General features: G+C 38.1%; 1 protein-coding gene across 24 annotated transcripts in view; it reads left to right on the top strand.

Moving 5' to 3' along the window:
• Positions 1-23,289, top strand: part of NCKAP5 (NCK associated protein 5) — a 993,533-nt gene that overhangs the window by 896,997 nt on the left and 73,247 nt on the right. For all 24 annotated transcript variants that reach the window (XM_063712751.1, XM_054549292.2, XM_054549288.2 and 21 more), the window contains one exon: positions 214-292. In XM_063712751.1, the coding sequence (XP_063568821.1) occupies positions 214-292 (79 nt within the window). The remainder of the gene's footprint in view (positions 1-213; positions 293-23,289) is intronic.

Raw genomic sequence — 23,289 nt, 5'->3', positions numbered from 1 at the left:
ACTTGTCATAAAGCCAAATGATGGAGTGCGGAAAAGTGGAACGAAAAAAATATATGTTATATGTATACATACATACTCACACATGTATATACATGCAGACACTCACACCTATGCCCACATATTTGTTATAGAATGTACCATTACTCTGAGGATTGCAAAGGGATCTTTTTAATAAAACAAATAAGAACTTGCATCATTTTCTTCTTCCTGCAGGTAAAAGAGGCAAATGAAAACTTGCAAGAGGATGAAGACGATGCAGTTGCAGATTCTGTATTTCAGAGCCACATCATAGGTAAACATTCACATATTTATGTGTCTTTCACGGAGATTTATTCTAAGTGTATCCTTCTTCCAGATATGGTACATTCTTAGAGACCATGTCCCTCTATCAAGACTGAGTCTTTACTATTCACATATGGTTGCCATTATCTCCTTAGACATTGGACGTTACCATAAAATAAGTGGGTCAAAGCAGCACCTATGAGGAAAACACAGGTATTTGCAAAAGAATGCAAAGCAAACTGATGAGAAGTATTTGTCAATATGAAATGAAAGTGATACTGAGTAATCCAGTTTCTATAATTATCTCAAGAACACCTAGTGGTTAGAAGTGTGGGTGGTGGCTTTCTTAAATGAAATATTTTATAAATTGAATGTTTTACACATAGTAGCAAATATAGAATAAGAAAATCCGGTTTGCCAAAACTCTCAACTTACTTTTTACATCATTTCTGTTAAAACTCAGAATATAGATAGTCCTGTCTCTGAAATAAGTTCAGCTTGTCAGCCACGTCTTAAAATTGTGCATAACCTTGAAGGAACTCAAGTTCCCAGCACACAGGAACTTTGCTGACCTCTTTACAGCAGCTGGGAGGTAACCAGTGATGGAGGAGTTGCCTGTGACTACATTCCTTGTCAAGAGATAGAAGAAGTGACACGTTTAGCTCCTCCAGGCCACCCTGGACACTTGAAGAAGTGGTTGTTCCTCAGGCTCTAAATATAGCCATGAATGTGAGTGTGCTGATTATTTACCTTGACATAAGACACTGAGGCGTCATGGAATCATTTCTGCAAGTCACATTTGGGTGTAGGAGATAGTACTGAATACCGTGCTCCAGTATATGACGGCCCCACAGATCCCCAGTGTCTAGTATAATCGGCATCCATTTCTCCTCTCCTTTCACTGGGAGCATCTTTAGCTGCCCACTCTCAGTCTCCCACTACTCGGCGCCATGTTGGCACACTTTGTGGCTGATTTTCTAGCATACTCAGCGGTCTTGTGCAAATGATAATTTATAGTTTGTCTGAGAGAGTTGTTGTACCCCCGTAGCTTAATGAGACTGGCATGCCATTATTATTCTTTTCATTCGTAATTGGGAACACAAAAGTCTTAACAAACAGCTGAAAGAATGTAGTCTGAATAAGATTATTATTCCAAAAGGACATCCTTTATTATAGTTGTCAATGTAAAATGCTTGAATTGGTATCAGTTCTGCCTAGTTAGCTAATGTTCGAGTTAAATATTGTTTAACAGCCTTCAAACAGGACATTGTGCAAAGCCCTGCTGAGTCATCATTTTTCTATAATGAGGTGTTCTTGGGCCTGTGAAATAATATATATAAAGTTATAAGCTGAATTTTTTCTAAGAGAACTACAGGAATCTCTTAAAATATTTTTCAGTAGGTAGCAATTCTTTGTATCTGTGCTGCTTGATGTGATAGCCACCAGCCACATGTTGGCTGTTTCAATTTAAATTAATGAAGCAAGATAAAATTAAAAATTTACTTCCTCAGTAGCAGTAGCCACATTTTGAATTTTCAGTGGCCCTATCTTCTGTACAGTCACGTGTTGCTTGGTGACAGGAATATGTCCTGAGAAATGTGTCATTCGGCAATTTCAACATTGTGGGAGTATCAAAGAGCGCACTTACACAAATCTAGATGCTGTAGCCTACTACACACCTAGGCTATATGGTATAGCCTGTTGGTCCTAGCTTACGAGCCTGTACAGCATGTTACTGTACTGAATATTGCAGGCAATTATAACACAATGGTAAGTATTTGTCTATTTACCCAGAGCTAAACATAGAAAAGGTAAGGTTAAAAAAAATACAAGTATCGGCCGGGTGCAGTGGCTCACACCTGTAAGCCCAGCACTTTGGGAGGCCAAGGCAGGTGGATCACGAGGTCAGGAGATTGAGACCATTCTGGCTAACACGGTGAAACCCTGTCTGTACTAAAAATACAAAAAAAAAAAAAAAATTAGCCGGGCATGGTAGTGGGTGCCTGTAGTCCCAGCTACTCAGGAGGCTGAGGCAGGAGAATGGCGTGAACCCATAAGGCAGAGCTTACATTGAGCCGAGATCGTGCCAGTGCACTCCAGCCTGGGTGACAGAGCGAGACTCTGTCTCAAAAGAAAAAAAAAAAAATTAGCATCAAAGATAAACAATATACCTGTATAGGGCACTTATAGAACTGGAGGTTGCTCTGGGTGGGTCAGTTAGTGACTGGTGAGTGAATGGAGGGCCTAGGACATCACCTTACACTACTGTAGAATTCATAAACACTGTACACTTAGGCTACACTAAATTTATTGGAAAAAATTTCTTCAATAATAAATTAACTTTAGTTTACTGTCACTTTTTTACTTTATAAACTTTTCAATTATTTTTTAACATTTTGACTCTGTGATAATACTTAGCTTAAAACAAACACATTGTACAGCTGCACAAAAATATAATCTTTATATCCTTATTCTGTAAGTTTTTTCTATTAAAATTTTTTTTTCACATTTTAAATTTTTTGTTAAAAACGAAGACACAAACACACATATTAGCTAGGCCTCCGCAGGGTCAGAATCATCAATATCACTGTCTTCCACTTCCACATCTTCTCCCACTGGAAGATCTTCAGAAGCAATAACACACCTAGGACTGTCATTTCCTGTGATAACAGTGTCTTCTTCTGGATACCTCCTGAAGAATTTGCCTGAGGCTGTTAACTTTTTTTTAATAAATGGAAGAGGTACAGTCTAAAATAACAGTAAAAAGTATAGTATAGTAGTACATACATAAACCAGTAATAGTCGCTTATTATCATTATAAAATATTCTGTACTATACATCATTATATGTGCTAGATTTTTCTATGACTGGCAGCACATAGCTTTTTATACACCTGCATCACCACAAACACATGAGTAATGGGTTACACTATGACATTACAATGGTTTAACTACGACGTCACTAGGCAATAGGAATTTTTCAGCTTCATTATAATCTTAAGGGATCACCATTGTGTATGCAGTTCATTGTAGGCCAACACTTCATTTTGTGGTACATGACTGTATGTTCTATATCATAAATAGATCAGATATATTCCTTCATCACACAAACATATGTGTTCTTTATGAATGTTTCCTTCATCAGTGTTCTGTTGGATAGTGCTGCGTTAGATTACTCTAATGGAAGTACATTTGAACCATGTTTTTGATAGATAATTGATTTGGTGTTCAGATCATTGAAGATGTATCTCTTCGAAGTGGTGGAGGACCATATGAATAAACTACTGTTGGCCACAAGTAAATGACAACAAAAAAGCCTGACAAGCCATTACATAAATAATAAAGTTATTATTTATGTTATAATATTATTACATATAGTATATATACTATATATTATTATATATACTATATATTATTCTATATACTATATATTATTATATATACTATATATTATTATATATACTATATATTAGTATATATACTATATATTATTATATATACTATATATTAGTATATATACTTATATAATAATTTATTATATAAGTATATATAATAATTTATTATATTAGTATATTAGTATATATATTATATAATATATAATACAATAATATATTTTATAACATATATTATAATATACAATATATAATATTATACTATATATTATACAATATAATATATTATATATTGTATTTATATTAGTTATTAATAAAATCATCTTATAGAATTAAAAGACTGGAGGAAGGCAAACATGAAAGAGGTGTGTAGCAGCTCAACAATGTCATCAAAAGCCCTTTATATACAGGTACCTTTTTCGGCTTCATATTTGTATTGTAACAAGAACTCGGGCAAAGTTTTATCCATAGTTAAGAAGAACTCTTGGGATCTATAAGTTTGGGGCATTCGATACTGGTTTGAGCAAATTTGGGTTGCAGAAGAAAGGACAGGATCAAGCCTACTTCAGTGAACTGCACAAGAGTCATTGCCAGGGGCAAAAAGAGTTGTTTTGTGGTAGAACCCTACTTTCGAAAAGTAGCCTGCATTAAGGCTAAGAATTGAGACAAAACTATGTTAAGCCAAATAGAGGAGCCAATACTGGCTCATTGTATCTATTTACTTGGCCATGATTACCATGCTAGCTTTTTGTCCTCATGCTTGTGGCCTCTGGTTGCAAATTGACTCCCACCACTCTAGTCATTTACCTTTAAGACAAAAGTATAAGGAAGGCTAAAAACTTCACTAGAGTTCCCCCACAGACTCCATCTTATGGATCATTGATGAGAAATGAATCATACAGCCAATCCTAGCTGCAAAGGATGCTGGGAAAGTTAGCATGTTGCTTTCCAGCCTCCATTGCATGAAGTAGCAGGGAAAAGAGGGCTGAGCATGTCTCCCAGGCTAGCCAGTCAATAGGCTCTCCACAGACCTTCTAAAAAGTCCCTCCATTTTAAGACTGAATGAGACTCAACAAAGTCAAATGGTTGTTTATCTTAATTCCACAAGAATGGCTGACAATATATATATTTTGCACCCTGATAATACCATTGTTCTTCATGTTATCTAACCTAAGTGTAGTCGCTTCTTCTTGCAGTATTTTATAACCATAATATGTTTCCAATAATAGCAACTGTGAAAATCTAAATGTGTTGCTCTTCTAACCAATATTAACTAATGTCTTTGACAGAGAACAGTCAAGAAAGTTGTGAATCTGAATGTTTGCATTTCTGTGGTTAAGGGTAATCACATTAGTTTAATCAAAATATAGGAGTTGCTTACAAGAGAAGACATTGTTAACTTGGCCAGGCGCAGTGGCTGATCTCTGTAATCCCAGCACTTTGGGAGGCTGAGGCAGCAGAATTGCTTGAACCCAGGAGTTCAAGACCAGCCTGAGCAACATAGTGAGATCCCATCTCTACTAAAATTTTTTTAAAAATTAGTCAGGCATGGTGGCATGTGTCTGTAGTCCCAGCTACTCGGGAGGCTGAGGCAGGAGAATTGCTTGAGCCTGGGAGGTCAAAGGTGCAGTAAGCCATGATCACACCACTGCACTCCAGCCCAGGTGACAGAGCAAGACCCTGCCTCAAAAAAAAAAAAAAAAGATATTATTAACTAAACCTGCTGTATATTGAAATTCAAGATTCATGCTTAAGTAAAATAAAGCAACTACATTTTTTTCTTTAAAATTGCCCTCATAAATGTCAGACTAAACAAAGCAAATGGCTAGCCTAGCCTAATAGAAGTATTAACACCAAATGATCACAAATGCTGTATTTCTAATTATTCTTTCCTGCTATCTAACTATAATGCATTTACCCTATGTATTATACTAATTGTCTACTAGAGTTAACAATTAGTAGGAATTCAAATGCCATTCATTGTCTTGTATTGAAAACATCAGCCAGTGATAATAAAAATTAATCCCCTAGGAGGAAACCGGGGATTTGTAAAATCTTATAAAGAGGAGAAAATGTCCTTCGAGGAATTTGGGGAAGAATATTATTGAAGCAGAACCCAATAGGATTCACAAAAAAAATTGAATCCTATTGGGATTGTGTGGTATGTGTTCATGAAGTGAAAGATACATGTTATTTACCACCAACTTAAAAGAGTTGAACAATCTTCCCAGTAGTCTAAAGGGCATAGGCCACAGTGCCCCCTGGTTGAATGAGATCTAATTACCCTCCCTCATTGTCTGGGTGTACTCCTAGTCTCTTCTGCAGGAGCCAGAAGGGTTCCTACTGCCAGAGTGTAGCATGACAGAGGACATGGTCTAACCCTGATGCTCTAACTGTCCTTGGATAGCTCTGTGAAGTTGCCTGTGAGGTGCTCTTCTCCCTACTCGAGAAACTGATACTGTCTCCAAAGCATCCTGCCACCCCAATCTATTGTCCTTCCTCCATTCTTCCCCAGAGGGGGCTCTCCTGTCTGCAGCTAATGTATCATGCAGATGGACAATAGGTGCTCAGTAAATACCTTTGTGTAACTTAACACCATAAACCAGTATATTTCCATTTTTCCAGGGTGTTTCATTTCTTTATTCCTTATCCTCTCCTAGACTTTAGCTAGCTAATGTGGTAAATGAACTCACATCTGTGTAGTTACGGATTATACAGGTACCTTTTTCGGCCACATATTTGTATTGTAACAAGAACCCAGGCAAAGTTTTATTCATAGTTAAGAAGAACTCAGGCCAGGCATGGTGGCTCATGCCTGTAATCCCAGCACTTTAGGAGGCTGAGGCGGGCGGATAACCTGAGGTCAGGAGTTCGAGACCAGCCTGACCAACAGGGAGAAACCAGTCTCTACTAAAAATACAAAATTAGCCAGGCGTGGTGGTGCATGCCTGTAATTCCAGGTACTCTGGAGGCTGAGGCAGGAGAATCACTTGAATCTGGGAGGTGGAGGTTGCGGTGAGCCGAGATTGCACCATTGCACTCCAGCCTGGGCAACAAGAGCAAAACTCTGTCTCAAAAAAAAAGAAAAAAAGAAGAAGAAGAACTCTTGGGATCTATAAGTTTGGGACACTTGGTACTGGTTTGAGCAAATTTGGGTTGAGGAAGAAAAGACAGGATCAAGCCTACTTCAGTGAACTGCACAAGAATCATTGCCAGGGGAAAAAAGAGTTGTTTTGTGGTAGAACCCTACTTTCGAAAAGTAGCCTGCATTAAGACTAAGAATTGAGACAAATTTATGTTAAGCCAAATAGAGGAGGTTTGGAGCTTCATGTATAATGGCCATTCTGGTAACACAGACATTGTTCTTATAATCTTTTATCATCCAACCATAAAGTATCTAATCCACAGTTGTAATGTGCCCATCTGCAGTTAGGTAGACACAGAAAGAATAAAATGGTCATATGATGTACAGTTGTTGTTATCAAGGAATCTCTACACCACATTCAAATGAAAATCAGCAAATAGAGCAGCTTCTTCACCCAGCAGAGGAGAGAATGCCTAGCCCAATGCCAGAATGTTGATGGCTGTGGTTGTTTCTTTGGTCAGGAAAGAGGAGAAGATCTCAAAGGCTCTTGAATCAAGTGCTTCACTTCTATAGAGAACAAGACCCAAGATCTAGGTGCTTATCAAAATGAAAGGAACTCTGGGACCTACTTCATTGTATCAAAGCCCTAATAGAACATGTCTAACAGTAGTTATCCATATGTGGATCCAACCATCTGAATTCTCCAAACCACATTGATTTTTAAGTCCACGACTGGATTTTTCTAACCATTACTACCAGTAGAATAAGGTTTAGATGGGAGCAGAAGAAACTCTAAAGTGCCATGGTTTAAATAAGAATAGAAATTTCTTGCTGTCACACATGAAAGCCCAGAGGGAGGTGGTCCAAGCTAATAGAGCAGCGCCAGACTCTCCTATCTTGTCCTTCTGCCTCGTATGGTTTACATTCCTCATGATTTTCTTTTTTTTTTTTTTTTTTTGAGACAGAATCTCACTGTTTCACCAGGCTGGAGGGCAGTGGTGCGATCTCGGCTCACTGCAACCTCCGACACCCTCATTCAAGCAATTCTCCTGCCTTAGACTCCCAAGTAGCTGGGATTACAGACACCCACCCACCACGCCCAGCTGATTTTTATATTTCTAGTAGAGACGGGGTTTCACCATGTTGGCTAGGATGGTCTTGATCTCCTTACCTCATGATCCACCCGCTTTGGCCTCCCAAAGTGCTGGGATTACAGGCGTGAGCCACCGTGCCCAGCCTACATTCCTCATGATTTTCATTCCCGAAGTTACCTCATGGTCTAGGATGATTGTTGAAAAACCACCCCTTATGTCCACTTTCCAAAAAGCAGAAGGATGATGAAGGACATGGCTTATCATTTTAAGAACACTTCCTAGCATTTGCCCCATCCTTTCTGCTAACATCCGACTGGCCGGTGCTTGGTCACATAGGATAGGAAACATTATTTGAGGAAGGTAGCCGTATGTCCAGCAAAAAATAGAGGTTCTCTTAATTCTGAAAGAAGGAGTTAATGGGTATTAGGAACATCTAGCATCTCAGCCTGCAGCCAGCCCCCTACCAAGGTTATCTGCTTCTAACTTCAGTTGGTCTGTGCTAAGAGAACACATGCAAATTCTTACTATCATTTAAGAAATGCATAGGAAAGGCCAGGCACGGTGGCTCATGCCTGTAATCCCAGCACTTTGGGTGGCTGAGGCGGGCGGGTCACAAGGTCAAGAGATGGAGACCACCCTGGCTAACATGATGAAACCCCATCTCTACCAAAAATACAAAAATTAGGTGGGCGTGGTGCCACGCGCCTGTAGTCACAGCTACTCGGGAGGCTGAGACAGGAGAATCACTTCAACCCGGGAGGCAGAGATTGCAGTAAGCGGAGATCGTGCCACTGCATTCCAGCCTAGGGACAGAGCGAAACTCCGTCTCAAAAAAAGAAAAAAAAGAAATCCATAGGAAAACAAATTTGGAGAGTTGTTAGAAAAGATGTAATTGATTTCAGTGATTTATGCATAGTTCCTATTTTGCATAATTTGAATGATCACTGTTCTATGTGCAGTTAACCTTGAGTAACTTTTTGAGAAAACATGTTGAACTTGGATTAATTTGCCACTACCATATGTATGAATAAATACATAATTGGTCACCAACAAACTATGTAGATGTTCAAATAAATATTTTGTGGAATACAATGCATCTAGAATTATCTTTTCCCTAAAATTAAATAGGACATTAGGGCTTCTATTACTGTAGCTGCCAATCAATTAAAGTCCTGATAATTATCTGTCTCATTTCAAGAATATTACCAATTTCCTCACCAAGAAAATCTGAAGAAAGTTTAGAAATTTAATGTAGAAGAAATGGCATTCACATTTAAAATCAAAGTATATCTTAGAAAGTTGACCAGATTGTCACAGCTTTTTGAGCGGAAGGCTGCTTAAGTCGAATGTCACATTTTGAATAGTGTGCTAACACATTTAGGCTTAATTGTAGGCAGGAAGAGCTATTGATAATCAAAACAAAATGTGGGTGGGAAGTGCAAATGTTCTCAATAACTTTGATAGATACTGTTTTATTGGCTACTATCAGACTGGCACCAAACTACTTAGATAATCATGCCTATGGTTGGATGGGGAATAGGATGGTGTGATTTTGTGTGGTTCAGATCCTGTAGTAATACTTGCCAGGATAATTTTACTTCTGCATTTTCAGACATACAAAATAACATTTAACAGGTACTGTAGACTAGTAGCTTGGGCAAGGAAATGTCCACTGTGGCTGCACTGGGTTCACCCACTTATAACTAACTACAAGTGATAAATTCAAAAGGGAGAGCTTTGCAACCAGCAAAGGCAACCTGAAATGTAAACTCTGTTTGTCATGAAGTGAGGCCCATGAAAACAGGACCATGTGATATCTTCTGACCAAGGACTGAAAATAATAATATTCATATTTATTCATTGACTACCTACTACACCCCAAGCCCTGTGCTTATAACATTACATATCACCCTCCATGTTCTTCATTCCCTCCTGGCTGGTTCTCTGGTTTTACTGTCAACTTGCTCCTTGTGAGTGCTTTCTTCTCACTAGCAGAGACAGTCACCAAATAAAGCTTTGGTGGATGTTTCTGTATTTATGAGCATACTGAATCCTAGTCTGTGACTCCTTTCCTCTGTTTTTTCACTAGAGAAAGAATTATGGACTTACAGTGTTAAAAGTATGGCTTTTTCACTCCTGTAAAATATTTACTCCTATAGATTGCACCAGGGAGCTAAATTCTATTTAGTTCAACAAGCCTATATTGAGCATTGTCTGCAAACCACGCCCTGTATCAGCTTCAGGGCATACAAAGAGGAATAAGACATAATATCTGCCCTCTGTGAACTCCAGTCTAGCAAGGATGCAGAGAAGCAAATAGATAATTCAAATGCAGTGTGATCACTGATAAGAGAAAGCTGTGTTCTATATACATCTGATGGCACAGAGCCGAGTGCAGAGCCCCGCTTTAGTGGAACTGGGAGCACTGGCTTTTGTCTGTCAGAAAAAGGCAAGTGCAAGTGAGTAATACAGTGAAGTTTAAGAGCATTTGCCATTTAGTCCAATGTTTCCCAAACTTTGCTGTACATCAGAATCAACTGGGAATCCTCTAAAAATACTGATACCAAAATCACACCCCATATTAATTAAGTCACAGTGTCTGAGGATGGGAGCCCAGCATTTGTAGTTCTTGAAGATCCGCAGGTGATTCTGATGTGCAGCAGAGTGTCCTAAGGGATAGAATCTCATCAGAAAAGGAAAGATATCCTTGAAGTCAAGAGAAACCACATGAGCAAAGGTCTAGAGATTGGAAGGCACATGGCACACTGGAGGGTAGGGGAGTCCGCAAAGACCAGTTTAGCTAGAGCACAGGATGAGATGCAGATACAGTTGGATTTGTAGGATGAGACCAGATGGTGGAGACCTTGAAAGTCGAGCTTAGATATTTGAACTTAGCCCTGCAGACAATATATAGACTATGGAGATTTTCAAAAGAAGACCTATGTGTTAAGACATCACTTTTGATTACTACGATGCTTACATTTAGACTTTTACAGTAAAATACTTCTTCATTTTCTCTCACTTATCTTTAAGCCAACCAAACGCACCAGTCGCCTTCCTCCTCATGAAACACTCTTCCCTGATCAATGGTGTGCTGTGATAAATAGAATCATGTATTCATATGAAAGGATAGACAACCAAGAATATTTAAGGATTGCCAAAGGACTCCCTACCAAAAAAAGCTCTCATACCAGCCTACCAGAATATGTCTGAATTTCCCACCCACTGGCGATTCCTTTGAGTGAAAGTCCCCAGTGGTTTGTTATGATACAGGTGATCTCTGGAAAGGCACACAGTGAGCATCGCTGGCTGATAGTAGCCATGTGTTTCTCAGATTAGTACCCCCAGACCCTAAAAGAATGAGTCATGGGGCTGGTACCTTTTCTTGCCATGGAACTGAGAAGTGCAAGAAGGAAGGGTTTGACGTTTAAGAAAGAGAAGAGTGATGTGCTACAGATCGGGAAGCTGAGCTGCCAGGGCCAGAGGCAGACCTGCAGCCCTACGAGGTGGCGTGAATTAACCCAGGTACCTGAAGGGGAAAGGCCCCACTGAACAGGCAACAGTGAGACATATTAAGTAAGTTTTGCCCTTTCCCCACCCATTTCCAAGGCCTATTGCTCTAAAGTACAAAGTTGAGGAAACTGAACTAGCTATACAGAGACCCGATTTTGTGCAGTTCCTTCAACTTCCCAAAAGGCAGTTAAGTCACTTAAAGTAAGTATAAGCCTGTGTTTGTAACTTATGGCATAGTAAGGAGTAGGTGAGTGTCAAAACAAAGTCAGATAGCAGTGTGCCTCAGCCCAAAAACCTGAAAGCTGTCCAATGTGACAGAAAATTATGAATAAAGTAAGACAATCATGTATGTTACATTACTATCTACTCCTTATTAAGAGCTTTCTATATGCTGGGCACTGGCCTGGGTGTTTTATGTAAGTTGCCTTGTTTTGTCCTCACATCAGCCCTGCAAGTTAAGTGTGATGGTCGCTATTTGCAGATGAGGAAATGGATGTTCTCGAAGCTACATGCCTTGCTCAGCAGCACGACAAGGATGGAGTGGAACCATCATCCAAACCAAGACTATACTCTGTAGCTGTGAAGTAAAGTTAAATAACCCCCCAAGAATTCTAAATGATGACCAGATGTTTCTTGGATCACCTCTCAGGCACCAGAGTCCAAGGGTCCCTTTTGTAGATTGTTTGGCCAGGAGTTACAAACTCAAAAAAAGCTCCTGGGTCAGTGAGTGGTGCAGGCTGGGCTTGACATGCACATGCATATATTATATGAGTGATGGGGATTTGAGGTATATAGAGAACATGACCTGTTCTAGGGAAGCAACTCCAGTTGTCAGCATAGAAGAATGCTAGCCCTATGTAGCAAGTCTTCCCATTTTTCACCAGAAGCCAAAATCCTAGATTTCTTATGTGACATATGATATATGTTTAAATGTGGGCTCAGTTCAAAAGAATGAATCTTCAGGGACTTTCTTTTATCTGGCAATATGCCAAATTAGAATTTCAAAATCCTCTCACAGAATGCCACATCTTCTAAAGTATAGGATATAATATAAAATTCTATGTATTTTCTTAAATGTATGGTTGAGCTGCAGGCAAAGAATTCATCACAGGCTAGGAATAGCAAGAAAGCTGGAATCCATAGGAGCAAGAGAATGCCCTAGCCAGCATTTGCCCATGGGGCATGCGCTAGTCTCTAGTGGCCTGGAGCTAGGGTGACCAGTGGTCCCAGTGTACTGGGACTTTCTTGGTTTCAACACCAAAAGTCTCATATCCTGGGAAACTCTTCAGACTTTGAAAAACGTGTTCTTTAACATTCCTCAAATCCCCATCATTCACCCTACCCAGAACCTGGTTTTAAGGAGCTAAATTGTTGACATAATGAAAGCCAAGGGCCTGACTAGGGTGAAATGTTAGATCAAAGACTAACATTTGATCTAAATGTTAGTCCCTGGCATAAAGCCCCTCCCTGGCATAAAGCTGGACTCCAAAGGGCAGTAACTTCAAAGCTGACCTGTAGAGGAAGATTTTGGGAATAAATTTCTGACTCAGCCTTAACGCTGTCTTAACAATAGCTGGGGAAAAAAGAGGAGGAAAATGTTTCCTCTGAAGATTGTGAATCATTAGTTTGCACTCATGTGGCTCAGGGACCTAATTCACTCTTTTTGTGTCCCATAAATCCCCCAGCTTCAAATTACAAAAGGGTCCCAGTTGTGTTTCTAATACTCCAGAGAAGAAACTGAAAGAGGGAACTGATGTAATAAGCATGGCAGAAGGTTAGTACTTTCTAAGATTTGGGCAATAGGTATATGAGGATATATTACACTGTTTGAGTACTTTTGACATTTACCACAATGAAAAGTTATAAAACAATGCAGACTCAGGTTAACAGTACTCCTTGGAATATGGCAGAACCCATCGCAAATCCTCTCTTGAGGCACTCACTCTAAACTTTACTTACAAATGAAGTTCCAAGTAAAATTAACTCACAATAGAAAATCAACGAAACCATAAGGGGGAAAAAATGACTCATTAGTGAGAGTCAGAAAAAAACAACAATACACAGAATGAGTCCTGCAAAGACTGCAGAACTGAGAATTATCCAATATAGAATATAATACAGATTACCTAGTAAGGACTGACAATTAAAATGTCAGTGAACTTCTTTCTGAAAACAATGAAAGCCAGAAAACATTAGAATTATATCTTCAGTATGTTTGAAGATATAATTTGTATCTGAGACAAAATAATTATTGGCCTAGAAGTGAATACTCAGTGAAACTATGCTTCAAGAACAAAGACATTTTCCAAGGCTAGAAAAAAATAATAATAAATTTTCTACCAGTAGATCCTCATTAAACCAATTTCTAGAGAGTTTACATCAGACAGGAGAAGAATGACCTCAGGAAGATCTGAAATGCAAGGAGAACTGATAAGTAGAGAAAGTAGTAAACACTCTCTATATAACAATAAAAGTACATTACTAAATATGTCAAAGGAGAAATAAGTCCTGAGCAATAATAGAACTGGAAATGAGTGGGAAGGGGCAGTAAGCAAGTAATGTCCTTATATTGTTAAGGAAAATGATTAATATATTAGTTTGGTAAGTTATATTTGCATGTGAAAAATTCTAGGTTAACAAATTTAAGGGTAGAAATAAAATATAAAATTTCCCAACTAGTAGAAAAATAGGGGGAAAATTAAATAGTAAGGAGGAGAAACACAAACCAAAAGAGAACATGAAAAAAAAAGAAAAATATAGAAAAGCTGGACAACTAGAAAGCATAAAATAAAAGGTAGAAATCTGAACATAGAGGATTTGTAATAAATGTACATAGACTAAAATCTCTAGTTAAAAGGCAAAGATTATCAAGCAGCTATGTAGCTGTTTAGACATAATAAACCTAAACATCAACACAGGAAAATTGAAAGTAAAAGGACAGAAAAATAAATACCACACAATCTTAAAGAAAAGAAACCTGGTATAGCTGTATTAATAACAGAAAAAAATATATTTTAAACAAAGACTTTTTGAACTGTACTCATCTGTGAGTCATGAAATCGATTTGAGAGTTAAGTTTGGCATTTGTTTTTGTTTTGTTTTTATTTCTTTTTCCTAATGAAAATATTGGAGTGTCGTACAAGTATTAAGGAAAAATATTGTGACATTTTGGTCACATTTATAAATAGGTACACATACAAAGGTGTACTGGTTTATGATATAAAAAATAATATATTACTGTGGATAGTAGTCTAAAAAGTTTGGAAGGCACGGCCCTGGGAAAACCCTTAACAAGTATATCAGGAAATATATAGCACAATGATTGTGGTAACATTGTCATCATAGCAAAAATTAGAAAATAACCCAAATGTTCATTGACAGTAGAAAGGACAGACAAATTTTGAAATACCTATACTGTGGAATACTATACAGCAGTGAAAATTAATGAACTTCAGCTGCATGTACCATGATAGATTCATTTGAAAAGCAATGTTGATTGAAAAAAAAAAAAACCAATTGTAGCAGAACACTTACAAGATGATTCTATTTGTTTAGTGAGCAAAACTAAACAATATGGTAAGAAGGAACAAACAGCAAATTAGTGAATAACATGAAATTAACAAGATAGTTACTTTATCAAGGGGTAGTGGTGATTGAAGAATGTAATCAGAGAGGAGCACATGAGTAATTTAAAAACATGGTTAAAGTTGTTAGGGTGGGTTATGATGATGATTTAAATTTAATAATTTGATAATATGCATTCTTGTATTTGAAGTATATTTTGTAATTTTTTTAAGTTAAAAACAAAAACACCATCCAAAACAAAACGCACACATCTATGGGCCACATCAGCCTGCCTTTGGTTTGCTCTTCTGATCTGTGCCATTCATCCCCCATCCTAATCCTCTTCCTGTCTACCCTTGGAGCAGCTCTTTGGCATCACAAGAGAGGTGCCAAGAGGAGAGAGAGAGGGAAAGAAAGGGACATGTCCCTAACACAACTATAAAGTTTCAGGTCATCATTCTGAAGCATATCAGCTGTCAAAGGAGGAGTTAAAAACAGAGGTTGTGAGCAACCCTTGAATTCTCATCTTTTTGTCCTCCGTTCTCCCACAGATGATTCCGAGTTTAGTAGACATTATAGATAGGTTGAACTGTCTGTGGTTTAGGTGCTGTGAAAACTAGCATTTCTTATGCCTGAAGGGAATAAAAAATCAGCGACTGAAAAGCAGCAGTGATTCATGTATTTATTTTTTTTAAAAGGCTGGCAACAAATGACTTGTAGATTTACAAAAACCCTATAATCTAGCTTGGAAGTCACTGTCCCTATTGTAAGAATTCAGTCACAGGTACTTAATGAAAAACCGCCTCCGTGAAAATGATCCACACAGTCATTCCACCAGTGCAACCAAACCAAATAGGGTTCATTTGCCCCCACACAAAGGAAAGCCCAACATCACAGCACCAGTCTCTTGCAGAGAAAGGTTTACTGCAAAGCAACCGAATGAGGAGACAGGAGGCTAACTCAAATCTATCTCCCATGCCAGCCTAAAAGCAGCATACTGAGGGGAGAAATTTTGGGAGGAGGATTTCGGGATTAGCGAGTGATTGGTGGAGGAAAGGGGGAAGTTTGTAAAATTCCTAGGGTGTATGCAGTTGTCTCTTCATGCCTCTTCATGAGTCACATGTGCAAATGCAGGGGGAGTTGGTCTGAAACATATGGTGGAAATTCCAGCTATGATGTCAAAAGGTCACTCATCCGGCAAGCACGTCTATTCTGTGCAGATTCTAGTTAGCTATGTTGGTTCCAACCAGTTTCAGCCAGTTTTGCCATTTAGCAAGCCAAGGGGATTTCAACAAGCTGTTTCCTTATCTGCCATCCTGTAAAACAACATCAAGAATTCCTGTTAGTCACCAGTTTCTTTAATCCACAGTTTCACCTGGATTCCCAATGATATGTCCATTAAATCTGGCATGTTTGAGAAATACATTAGCTTGAGAGAGATATAAAATGCTAGAATGATAAATCGGGTGAGGGCTGTGGCAAATTGTGGAGATGAAAATTGAGTTGTTTAATGAAATGTGTGACTGAGAAAAGTAGGTAGGAAAGGGATCTCGAGAACAGGGTGTTCTTGGCTTGAATGAATCCAAAGATGATGTGCCAGAGAAAAAGAAAATGGGATATAGGGAAAGGAAAACTATGTATGTTTCCAGTTAATCTGTTACAAGGTAGAGCTGATCTGGGTACTTTTTAATGAGTCCTAGACATGCAACCAGGGCTTACTGCTTCTAAAGAGAAATCCTCATTTTTTGAAAACTACCGTTGGTAGTGTCTGGAAAAATAACTTATCAATGTCAGTCTTAATTTCATTCATCAGCCCATCGATAGAATGTGAGAAGAGTCATTTAGCAATCATCTTATCACTGGTACAGTGTCTGCTCCACTCATTTTGCACAGGATCAGATAAAAGGATGATGTTTGCTTTATCTTTGCTTTGCCACCTTCTTGAAGCTAAAAGCTTTTCAGGAAGGGGGAAGAGCAAGCTGAGAGGTTCCCGGGTTATGAAACATTGTTACAGCCAAGCCAGGAGCATTGAATCAATTTCCAATATGTTTCTTATGTAGCTAAAACCTATACTCTGGCGATGTTATTGTTTGATTATAAAAGCTGGAGGAATTTGAAGAGAGACTTTCATGCCATGGTGATAAACAGTCTCTGCTTGTAACTCGATTGTGTCAGCTCCCAAACAGAGGGGAAATATACTTTAAAGTGAGTTTCTGCCCATTTGAAAACTCAGGCATGAGTTCTACCTTCAGAGGCCATTTGGAAGGAATACTAAGTGTACAAGAACATATTTAGAGTGGGCATTGGCCACCCTGCTTCCAAATGAATGTGTTGCATTTCCAAAGATGTCATTTCCCCTCACCATTGACCCAGTCAAAATGTTTTCCTGGTCTCAAAATATTTATCTATAATTCTGCTTCAAAACATGTTTAAATAAATCAGTCCCTTTCCTACATAACTTATAATTTTTTTAAAAAGAACTTATTTTCTGGGTTGTAATTGAGTCAGGTTTTTCTAAGGAGATTTAAAACTGTTGGAGAGACAGTGTAATATGGTAATGAATGTTGGTGGCGGGGCAGGGAGGAATCAAAAGCATAGTTTTGGATTCTGTCAAAATGCTTCATCTCTCTCTCTCTCTCTGCATGTCTAACTCTCCTCAACCACAGAGAGAGGTTGTTCTAGATACACCCTAATGCTTTTCCCTGGCCCAAATTTCTGCAACTTTTTGAGGGAGGTAGGTGTACTACCTGAACTTCATAATGTCTGCCCTTTTCAAGTTCCCATTTCCTAAGGCTCTGTGGGAAGACAATGTTTCAGTCATTGGATCTAAGTACACAAGAAAATTTGCAAAGCTTAGCCAGCTATTTCTGGACAGAACTTAGACCTTGTTGGTAATGTTACCAGCATGCATTTGCCTCGAGTTTTGCATTTTTGAGTGTGTTTTCATTGATTCCTGCAACAGTCTCACAGCCTGGGTGCTATGATCACAGAGGCCTCCTCCAGTTCTCCCTTTGCCAAGGAACTGAGCAAGTTCCTGAACCTCTTTGAGCCCCAATTCCTCACCTGCCAAATGGAGATAATAATACGAATAGTTAAAGCATTATGGAGAGCATTAAATGTGCTTTTGCATCTGAGTGTTTGACACCATTCCAGGTGCTAGCAGGAACTCAAGCATCGATCTTCATTATTATTATAGTTATTATTATTATTATTATTTTTGAGACAGAGTCTCGCTCTGTCACCCAGGCTGGAGTGTAGTGGCATGATCTCGGCTCACTGCAACCTCCGCCTCCCAGGTTCAAACGATTCTCCTGCCTTAGCCTCCTGAGTAGCTGGGATTACAGGCGTGTGCCACCATGCCCGGCTAATTTTTGTATTTTTAGTTGAGACAGGGTTTCACCATGTTGGTCAGGCTGGTCTTGAACTCTTGACCTCATGATCCGCCCGCCTCGGCCTCCCAAAGTGCTGGGATTATAGGCATGAGCCACTGTGCCCGGCCTATAGTTATTATTAAAAAGGGTTGTCTGAGGTAAAGGTAGCTAGATATCATCTTTCTGAATGATGCAGAAGTTATGGCATAAAAAGGCATTGTGCCTTGCCCGTAATTCACCATGAGTTGGTAACAGGGTTCATATTGAAGAATAGAATGCCTTAAGGATGGATGAACTTAGTCTTAAAAGTTCCTGGCCATAAGTCTCACACATGATGAGAAAGGCCTAAGACAGCCTTCTGTTTCTCCAGCCAACTCTCAAGCATGGGATCCCCTCTTACTACAGGTGCCTAAACCACAACCACCAGGCACATGCAGTATCTCACCTCAACTTGCTACCCATTCACTGCCTTCATCCTCTTCCTTCCAGACTGTCCTCATGGCCTGGGGTTTCGCCCATTAGTTAGGTTCCAGCCAGTAAAAAGGAGCTAATGGGAAAAATGCTAGCTGCTCCACAGGTAGGAGTGAGTCAGTTTCCAGCTTTTGCATATGTGCTCGTGTCCCTAAGAGATATGTTCTCTGTGCATTTGTTTTATCTGAAGAATGGAAATAATTACTCCACTTATAGACAAAGTGTCACTGTAAACTCAACTGAAATAATGACTAAGAAAGAATGTAGCAGACATTTCCACTCCAGGAGTAAAGCCTGATGAAGGTGGTCATGGCAATCTTCCCTGCCAGTGATTGGTTCAGAAATTCAGGCCTGGGCCAGTCAGTGAACAGCACTTTCCAAGAGACACAAATTGGTCTGGGAATGAGTTTATGCCTTATTTGCCTAATTTTCAAGGGACATGTGGTTGGAGGTATAGAGAAAGTCACACAGAGTCAACTTCTCTCTCCCTTAGACTTGGGAGTGTGTGGCTGACTAGTGTGGAGCTACTAAAGCCTCCTGCTAACAGCTTGAAGATAAAACTGATACATAGCAGGGACACCGTGAAGAGAACTGCAGGCAAATAGAGGCAGAGGCCCTGGATTAAGGCAGCCCTGAAGCTTGTTCTAATTCTGCACTGTGAGCTAATACCATTCTTCACCATTTAATGTGTTACTTTCCACCGAGAGCATCCTTACTGATTCAGAATGTTTGGCAAACTGAATACAGAAGAAGGTACTATAACCATGTAGCAATCAATCCTGAAACTTTGAGGTTTGCACAGGCCCCAATCCAAATCCTGGCTTTCCTACTTATAGCTATAGGCCTACGGGCAAGTTATTGACCTCCTTAAACTTCAGTTTCCTCATAGGAAAAATGTGTCCATTACACATTGCATAATGACATAATACAAGTGAAGCACCTGCCCAGTAGTAAATAATCAACAAATGTTGTTATGCTGCAGAAAGGTGAGGTGTAATGAAGGTCAAATGCATTTGCACAGAGCATATATAAGCTACCTGTAAGGTCCTGAATCAGAGGCTCTGCTCCTTAGATGCCCTCTCTGCAGAGGAGTGTCTGGGGCACACAGCTATGGAAACCAGGGATTTTGGCCTCCTTCTAAGTTAGAGAAGTAGTGGGCTGCAGAATCCCTTGCATTCACTCTGATACCAGGGATCCCCACCCTACTGGAAAGAGGTTGATGGATAAGAAGATCCTGAGCTTCAGAGTCAGGCCGGCACTTCTTCAAGTGACCATTTCACTTCTCAGAGTTCTGCTTTCCTCCCCTGTAAAGTGAGGATAATAATAGCTGTTTCCCATGATTATTGAAAAGATAAAGGAGTTCACAAAGCCCTTTGTGACCTGCCTAGATCTGGGATTAAGGAATAGCATCAGTCTTGTTCTCTGGTGATTCTTGAAGACCCTTTCTTGCCAACACCACTTTCAGATGCCTCTAATGATTATTCAAGCATGTACCCTGGGGAAAGCACAGTTCCTTTGCTCAGCTGTGTTCAACCAGAGTTCACTGTTCGATTTCAGTTTTGTTTTTTTTTTTTTTTTTTTGGCAGGCTGAGTATAAAATGTTTAAAAGCAGGTTCATGGAGGTATAATTTATATATAACAAAATTCATCCTTTTGAAGTGTATAGTTCAGTAGGTTTTTGTAAATGTATACAGTTGTATAACCACTATGACAATCAAGATTTACAACACTTTCATCACCCCAAAATACTCCTTCATGCCTCTTACACCCAACCCTCTTCTAATACCACTGGTCCCAGGGAACCACTGGTCTGCTTTCTATCAGCGTAGTTTTGCCTTTGCTAGAATTTCATGTAAATGGAATCAATTATAAAATACATAGTATTGGGGGTTTGGCCTCTCTTAATAAGCATAATGCTTTTGAGGGTCATCCATGTTGTATCAGTGGTTTTTTAGTTTGTTTATGTTTTTATTGCCCATTAGTATTTTGTTGTATGAATATACCACAATTTGTTTATCCACTGGCTGATAAACAATTCGATAGTTTCCAGTTGGGGCTATTATGTGTAAAGCTGCTATAAACATTTGAGTATAAGTCTTTGGGGGGACATATAACAGTAAGAGTGTTATAGCTGTGTTGCATGATGGGTATATGTTGCTTGCGTTTTATTTTCTTAACCGTGTCTTTGAAGACAAAATTTTTAATTTTGATTAAACCTAATTTATGGTGCTTTTATTTTATGCTTCATTTTTTTTGCTTTATTTAAGAAATTGTTGCCTAATCCAAGGCCACAGAGATACTCCAATATTTTCTTCTGGATGTTTTGTGGTATTAGATCTTGTGTTTGGGTTTATGTGTTAATTTTTATATACAGTGTGAGAAAAGGGGTGAGGTTTACTTTTCTTCAGATGAATATTTAGCGTTTTGTAATACCTTTTGTTGAAACAGTATCTTTCTTCCCTTAAATTACGTTGTCATCTTTGTCAGAAATCAATTGAAAATATATGTGTGAGTCTATTTCTGGAATGTCTGTTCTGTTCCACTGACCTATATGCAAATCCTTACCCAATATCACACTCTCTAATGAATGTAGCCTTATAAAGAATTCAGGTAGTGTCAGACCTCTGACCTTGTTTTATTTTATGAAAATGTTTCCATTTTCACATAATTTTAGAATCAATGTGTCAATGTCTATTTTTTTTAAAAAGCCTGATAGTGTTTTGATTAAGATGTCATTGAATCTGTAGATCAATTTGAAGAGACTTGATATCCAAACAATATTGGGTCTTCTGATCCATGAATATGGCAGATCTCCCCATTTATGTCAGTATTCTTTAAATTTATCTCCACAATGTTTTGTACTTCTTAGTGTACAAGGTTTCACCATTTTATAAGATGTGGTTTTTTTCATATTTTGATACTGTTAGAAATAGTATTGTTTAATTACCAATTATTTATAATACATACTAATACAATTGATTTTGCTAAATTATCCTTGTATGATATAACCTTGCTAAACCACTTATTAGTTCTCATAATGTTTTGGGAGATTCCTTAGGGTATTCTATATATACAATTATATTGTCTTCAAATAAAGACAGTTATACTTTTTTCTTTCTAATCTCTATGCCTTTTATTTCTTTTCCTTACCTTGTTGCACTGGCTGTAACCTCCACTATAATGTTAAATAGAAGTGGTAAGAGCTAACATTCTTAACATGTTCTCAGTCTTAGTGGGGGAACATTCAGCCTATTTTTTTCAAATATGGTGTTATCTGTAGGTTTTCTGTAGATGCCCTTTTACGCTTTTACAGAGTGAGAAAGTTCTCTTCTATTCCTAGTTTGCTGAGTCTGTTTTTTTTTTTTTTGTCTGTCATGAAAGGATGTTGAATTTTGTTAAATGATTTTTTCTATGTATTTTGAGATAATCATATGGTTTTTCTTTTAATATTGATTTATTTTTAAATGCTAAACAAATTTTACATTCCTTGGGTAAATGCCACTTGGTGAGTAATTTGCTTAATTATGCAAAAAATGCTTAATAGCCAATCAATTATTAAACATTCTTGCATCCATTTTCATGAGTTATATTGATCTCTATTTTTCCTCTATGTATGATGTCTTTGAGTTTGATATCAAGATAATATGGTCATTATAAAATGATGTGGAAAGTGTTTGCTCTTCTGTTTTCTAAAGGAGTTTGTAAAGAAATAATCATTTTTTTCATCCTTATAAATTTGGTATAATTCAATAGTGAAGACATCTAGGCCTATAATATTTCATGAAAATATTTTTAACTCCAAATTCAATTGCCTAAATTGATATAGGACTATTTGGTTTATCTTTTTTCTTGAGTGAGTTCTGGTAGTTGGATTTCTCAAAGAATATTTCCATTTTATCTGAATTGTAAAATGCGTTGGCTTAAGTTTGTTCATACATACATATTATCTGTTATTCACTGGAAGATCTGTAGTGATGCCTCCTTGTTCATTCATAATACTGAGAATTTTTGTCTTTTCTCCTTTAGTCAGTGTTTACTCAATCTAGTTGGAGGTTTGTCAGTTGGATCAGTCATGTCAAATAACCAGCTCTTTGTTTCATTGATTTTTAAATTGTTTTTTTTTAATTTTCTTAATTTCAGCTCTCATTTTTATGTCTTCTGCTTAGTTTATGTTTAATATGTTCTTATTTTTCTAGTTTCTTAAAATGAAGTCTTAGAGCACTTATTTTAAGCCTATCTTATTTGTGCTGTACATTTTTGTTAAGGCACTCTTTAGCTGCATTCCATTGTATTTTCATTCATTTCAAAATATTATCTTATTTTCCATTTAATACACAGGAAATTTAGTAGTGTACTGTATAAGTTGTAAATGTTTGGAAATTTTTCTAGACATCTTTCTTCTATTGACTTCTAGTTTAATTCTCTGATGCTCAGAGAACATATTTTCCATGGCTTCAGTGATTTTAAATTTTCTAAGACTTGTTTTGTAATGAAGGATATGGTCTATCTTAATCAATG

The sequence above is a fragment of the Pongo abelii genome, chromosome 11 (assembly GCF_028885655.2).
Source record: "Pongo abelii isolate AG06213 chromosome 11, NHGRI_mPonAbe1-v2.0_pri, whole genome shotgun sequence".
Lineage (NCBI taxonomy): Eukaryota > Metazoa > Chordata > Mammalia > Primates > Hominidae > Pongo > Pongo abelii.
This window is presented reverse-complemented; position numbering and strand designations above follow the sequence as displayed.